The following is a 6,245-nucleotide window of genomic DNA, read 5'->3' on the forward strand; positions in this document are numbered from 1 at the left end:
CCAGCAGACACGCGTCCCTGTAATCTCGCTTGAATTTAGCACAAGCCTCCAATTCGTCCAATTTGTTCCGTAGGGATTGAACATTGGAGAGAAGGATAGTTGGGAGCGGGGGGAGCCGGCGTCGGTTGTCTAGCCCGTTTGTCCTCAGTCTGCGTTGAACGCCTCCTCTCCTTCCTCTCTTCCTCCGACGATTTTTGGGCATCATCCCGCCCGGTAAAGCATTTGTGCTACTACTTCTTAGGAAGGGTTACTTGCTGCCAGTGAACTTATATCCAGCAGCAGCTCACGGCTGTAGATGAGCCTGTGACTTAGCACGTCACCGCTGAGTCCCCATGCCATACGGCTGAAAAGAGTCCAAAGCACCGCAAGGACGCATATATAGTCACTCCGCTTGATTAAAAGAATCCACCCAAGCTCCTGGATGTAGAAAAGTTCACACAAACTAGAGAAAACAACAAAAACAAAGCATGACACACACAGCTGCTCCCAGGTCGCACCAGCGTGAGCGCCCCGGAAGTAAAGGATGGGCTGCCTCCTTGTTTGTGTTCAAATGTGTGCTGGGCAACGATTAACATTTTAATCACGATTATTCGCATTGTTATCACAAAATTCAATAATGAATTCAAAAGTAGTGTATTGCTACTTTTATTTTAAAGTACTGCTTTATGAAAAAAAGGGCAATACCATTTGGTTTGCAAACACTTTAAACAATAAGGTCTTTTTTAACAGCAGTATTCCCTTTACACAGTAGCAGTTCAAATATCTCTTGTACATTTCAACTTAAACCTTAATTATTATAATCAAATCAAATATGAAACCAAAGCTATTTGCCACTGCCAGGGATTTAACGTGTTATCTGGTTTGTTATAGAAGTTCCCCTCAAAGTCCAGAGATAACCAAACTTTGCAGTGGTTAAAATAACTCTGGTTCTATCAACTCCTGAAGAGATGTACAATGTCCATGTCAGAGTTCTGTACCTTCGTCCATGTTTCTGTCTCCGCCACTTCTTTCTGTTTCTGTTCATGTGAGCGCTGCAGCAGTCTTAGGCCCGCCCACTATGCTCTCTCGGGGGGGGCTATGGCGTCGTCTGTGGACCTGTTTGCTCTGTAGGCAAACTGCAGGGGGTCCAGAGAGACAGGGAGGGAGGAGGTGATGAAGGTTTTGACTAACCGCTCAAAGCACTTCATGATGATGGAGGTGAGTGCTACTGGGCGGTAGTCGTTGAGGCAGGTGATTATTGTCTTTTTGGGGACAGGAACGATGGTGAAGTGTTTGAAGCATGTGGGGACTACATTTACTACACTACTAAGCCAATACTGATCAACATCCCCACCCTCCTGTGACCATGGTTTGTCTGTACGGACTTTCAAAATTATAATATTAATTTAAAAAAAACTATAAAATAATTGTCCGCGTTATTAATAAAGGCGTTAACGCGATATTAACAAGTTAACTTGCCCGGCCCTAGTTTCAAAACAGAATTAAACTGTTCTGAAACGTCGCGCTGTGCGCCTTCAAGAGGTGTGTGACGTGTGTGTGTGTTTTCCTTTCCCCTGCAGGGCTACAAGATGGACGACCTGCTGACCTCCTACATCAGTCAGATGCTGACCACCATGAACCGGCAGCGCCCGGGGCGGGGCCACAGCAAGTGAACTTCTTACTGGCAGGAAGCCGCCGAGCTCGTCCGGCTCCTGCGCCCTATTGGCCAGCACTGCAGCTGGGGGCGGACCTTTGCCCACCAGCTGTGGAGGATGAGCCGCAGTCCTTCTGTCAGCTCGGCAGAGTCCAAGCTCACAGAGGACAGTTCGTCTTCCAGCAGCGAGGACCCCGGGGAGGGCCCCAGCCACTATCACCTGTACAGACCCCCTGAGGAAGAGGAGTCCAGCGAGGACGACTACCTCTGAACGTCCAAACTGTCCGAACACTCCTTAAAAAATATTCTGACGTGTCCTGCCTGGATGTTGGAACCTGTGAGGACTCAGAAATACATCAGCTAACTGTTATTAGAATGTATACATTTATAAGCTACAAGTGAGACCGGTGGACTACAGTATCCAGGAAGTGCCGAGTTTAGCAAAAACTCAATCTCACTATTTTTGAATAAGTAAATCCATCCATATTATGCCTTTGTTAATGAATTGTTGTTTATTATATACAGATGGGACATACTGATAGAAATGTGACACTAATGTAAATGCTTAATAATAATTATAGGCCTTATTGTCTAATGGTTTTTCAATCTCTCTATGTTTATTAAGGTATGTTTGTGAAAACGATATTTGATTTAATTCTTTGTGTTATTTACAAAGTCTTACATTTAATTTGAAACTGCATAAAACCCTAGCTATACTCCAGGAGTTAGCATGTTAACGTTAGCCTACAGCTCAAAGCACAGCTGGGCATAAAAACGCGTCAGGAATAAGGATTTAAAAATATAAACATTTTCATCCATCAGACTATTGTGTAATTGTTTTGTGTGTGTGAGTGTGTGTAATGAACATTGGAGCATCACAGGAGCTTTAGTGACAGTTCTTCCTCTCCCTTCCCTGCCTGGTGCATCCTAACATAATGAAGTCATGGAGTTGTTGAGTTTATGTTCTCTCTTAGAGACAGCTGTCATTTTCTGTAGAAAAACATTTCTCTGGCCTTAGAACCAAACAGTGTAACTGGAGTGTTGTGAGGGTCCTAGCTTTATTTAGAACCGTATGAGCCCCCCAGAGAGTCCATGGCTCTGCTGTAGGCCTTACTGTGTGGCAGTTTACATTGGGGATTTGTTTTATTTCATGTATGTTGATTTATGTTTACACCTTGTTTAATATTGTAGATCAGTGTCAGCTGCGTGTGTTTAGTTTTACATTAATTAATTAATTGCCTTAATTATCTCTCTATTTCTGTTGGGACTGCATTACCCATAATTCCTGTGGAGTGCAGCTGCTGTTTTTGTAACATTCCTGTAGTTTGAAAACATATCCCAAACTCAAGGTCAACTAACAAGCTTTTTTTTTACTGTCATTCCAAATATCATTTTTCGTAATAAATGTTTTTAGTTTGCAAATGCATTTATAACTGGATGTTCCACCTTTTTGTTATAAAGGATGTTTTCACATTCCATTTGTTGTTCAGCACAGAGTGATGCCTCATGCCTTTCACTAGGAAACTGAAATGCTGAAGAGTAATCATTACAAATGAAATGTTCTTCACATTTCTCCCACAACTGACTGTGTGATTCATTTAACACCTCAAAATAACAAGAATAATAAAAAGAATAAAACACATACCTCCCAAACCAGGGCTGAACTGTGAATACAATATTTCAGATTGTTCATGTGACTATCAAAATAAACATGAACAACCACCACATTCAAATCAAAGAAATGTGATTCATGTTCACTTCAGGTGATTTATAGACATCTTTAAAGATCTTCCTTGATCACAGGGATCCTGGCTGTTGGAATGGGAAAGTAGTGTGTACTTTGAGTGGGTCACAATAGTGGTCGTTCAGAGGCTCTGATCCAGTGCCTTGCTCTCTTAGAGGTTCGGAGATTCTTCACTAAATGCCTAAGCTCCAGTCAAATAGAAAAAGTGATATCTAGGCAAGTCAATATGAACATCTGCTATAGATTCATTTTCTCCACTCAACTCTAGCTGCATTCAAAACTGCCAGCTTTTCTATTCTGTTGGGGTGCAGACCGGATGTTGGGGTGCAGACCGGATGTTGGGGTGCAGACCGGATGTTGGGGTGCAGACCGGATGTTGGGGTGCAGACCGGATGTTGGGGTGCAGACCGGATGTTGGGGTGCAGACCGGATGTTGGGGTGCAGACCGGATGTTGGGGTGCAGACCGGATGATGGGGTGCAGACCGGATGTTGGGGTGCAGACCGGATGTTGGGGTGCAGACCGGATGATGGGGTGCAGACCGGATGTTGGGGTGCAGACCGGATGATGGGGTGCAGACCGGATGTTGGGGTGCAGACCGGATGTTGGGGTGCAGACCGGATGTTGGGGTGCAGACCGGATGTTTGCTCTGACTCAAAGCTCTGTGCTGTAGCAAAAATAGTTTATATATTATAAATATACTAAAAAAAGTATGCCGTGACTAATTTTCATAAATGTCCTAGTTTAGTATAACTAAGAGTTTCAGTATAGCATGTTGAAAAATAAATCAGAGTATATTTTGTTGGTGAAAAAGACTCTCATCATTTGGTATACATTACTGAAGTTTACCCACATTTTTTACGAGTTACTAAATAGTAACTTGTAAAAAATGTGGGTAAACGTCAGTAATATCAGCAAAATTAAGTCAAATGAATCATATTATAGTTTTTCACTTGAAATATCATTACGCCATACAAATAATGATAGTTTACTATAACTATAATGTATAAGATTTCATAGTACAGCATGTCATGAAGTCATAGAATATTATGGAATAAAAATGTAACAATACATATGATAGAAGAGTATGCTATAACAAAGTCAAAAGTCAAGAGTATTGTCTGTATTCAAATGAAAGTCTTTGTCATGAATGTCAAAAAAGGAAAGTCTGAAGTAGTCATAGAGCCAAAGAATACTGTGTGGTTTTAAAGTACTACATATAGTATCTTATAGGAAAGTCAGATACGTTTTTCATTCAAAAGTGTGTTAAATACATTCGTATAGAATGTAATGAAAAACCCATCAAATAAGTCATACTCATGGCAAGTATGGTGTCAAATGAGTCATATCATAGTATTTCATCATAAAGCATTCTATTGAAATGTCATAAAAGTATGTCACATAGTCACATTGTTGAAAAAAAATGTTGAAAGTAATTAAAAGTGTGACAAAGATGTCTTACTTTAGTATGTCATAAATAGTCAGTCATTCTATAATATGTTGAGATTCTTCTTATCTCGGGTATTTGGCTACCAGGAGCAGAATGTCATCCTGCTGAAGTTTAGTTTTGGTTTTATTTCCATATCAGTCAATGATTCTATCTTTGTCATCCCTATTTAATCATTATTATTCACACTACAAACACATATATGATTGTATTAATTGAATTTGAATATATAATTGCTAATATATATTTGGAGGATAAAATGACTTGTATTTGCACAATATGAGATCAGTGAAATGTAAGTTGTTGTGATGTGTATACATGTACTTCAGGCATAACAAAGCAGAGCAAAAAGAGTTACCAACAACAGACCTTCTCATGTTTTAATATAAGATGACAGCAGCATTACAATCAGAGAACAGTCACAGTCAAAACAAGAAACACAAGCTTGGAAACGCTTCTATTAAATCAAACCGAAAGTAGCCGTTGAGTACAAGCTGAAAGAAAGGCATCTGGACTCTGACAGTACTCCGTTATATCTCAGCTGATGTTTGGCTGCATTACTGCATTCATTGCTCAGAGACAGTGGCTCAGAGATGTGGGTAGTTGATGCTTGCAGTCATTTCCTTTCTGATTCCTTATTTCAGAAGATCTGATTGTTGTGTAGCCTGAACATATCTCTGCAGCGGGGATCTCCTCGTGTTACTTTCTGTACACGTTTAGCACGACACGAGCATCACATGAACACAGACAGGAAGCATCAAACCAGCAACCTTTATCCACTCATACAGCCGCATCTGACACACAGCTGAGGGGGTGACATTCATAAACTCTTATTAATGACCTGGAACATACCCTGTCAAAAATATATTTGAATCTACACAGATAAGTCTTTATCTGTGTAGAATGATAAAGACAGCAGAGAAGTTGGATGATTCCAGAACAGTCATCCGACTGTTGTAGAATAATACAACGAGGCTGTGCTCTGAAGTTTAGCTCTCAAGTAATATATTGCAGAGTGGAGCAGTGATGATACTGGCGAGGTTTTGATCAGAGGAGCACTGAACTGGTGCCTCTGCTGTCAGTGTTCCTCACAGCGTGCTAAACTCTGGCTGGAACCTTTCTACCTGATTGTGTTTTGAGACATTTGAAAAAGTTCCTGTGGTTGTTAGGATCCAACGGAGGACTTGCCATCACAAAGTATAGCTTTTGAAAAGAATCTATAAAATACAAGTTGGATGATTCCAGAACATGCAAGCGTAAAGCCAAAGCATCTCCAAAGGAAACCCAGCGCAGGGCTTTATTCAAATGAATATACAGTATATTCATTTGAATATTTATGGTTCTGCAGCTATAGTGATTGCAGCCAAAAAGCTTAGCCTACTATATCTCAACAGGAACACAAAGAGAGCTAAACTAAGTGCT

General features: G+C 40.8%; 1 protein-coding gene across 1 annotated transcript in view; it reads left to right on the forward strand.

The window, feature by feature from the left end:
• Window positions 1–2,451, forward strand: part of myo7aa (myosin VIIAa) — a 78,508-nt gene extending 76,057 nt beyond the window's left edge. The window contains exon 49 of the mRNA XM_034132813.1: window positions 1,560–2,451. Within this exon, the coding sequence (XP_033988704.1) occupies window positions 1,560–1,652 (93 nt within the window). The 3' untranslated portion in view covers window positions 1,653–2,451. The remainder of the gene's footprint in view (window positions 1–1,559) is intronic.
• The last annotated feature ends 3,794 nt before the right edge of the window (window positions 2,452–6,245 follow it).

This window comes from Trematomus bernacchii, unplaced genomic scaffold (assembly GCF_902827165.1).
Source record: "Trematomus bernacchii unplaced genomic scaffold, fTreBer1.1, whole genome shotgun sequence".
Taxonomy (NCBI): Eukaryota; Metazoa; Chordata; class Actinopteri; order Perciformes; family Nototheniidae; genus Trematomus; species Trematomus bernacchii.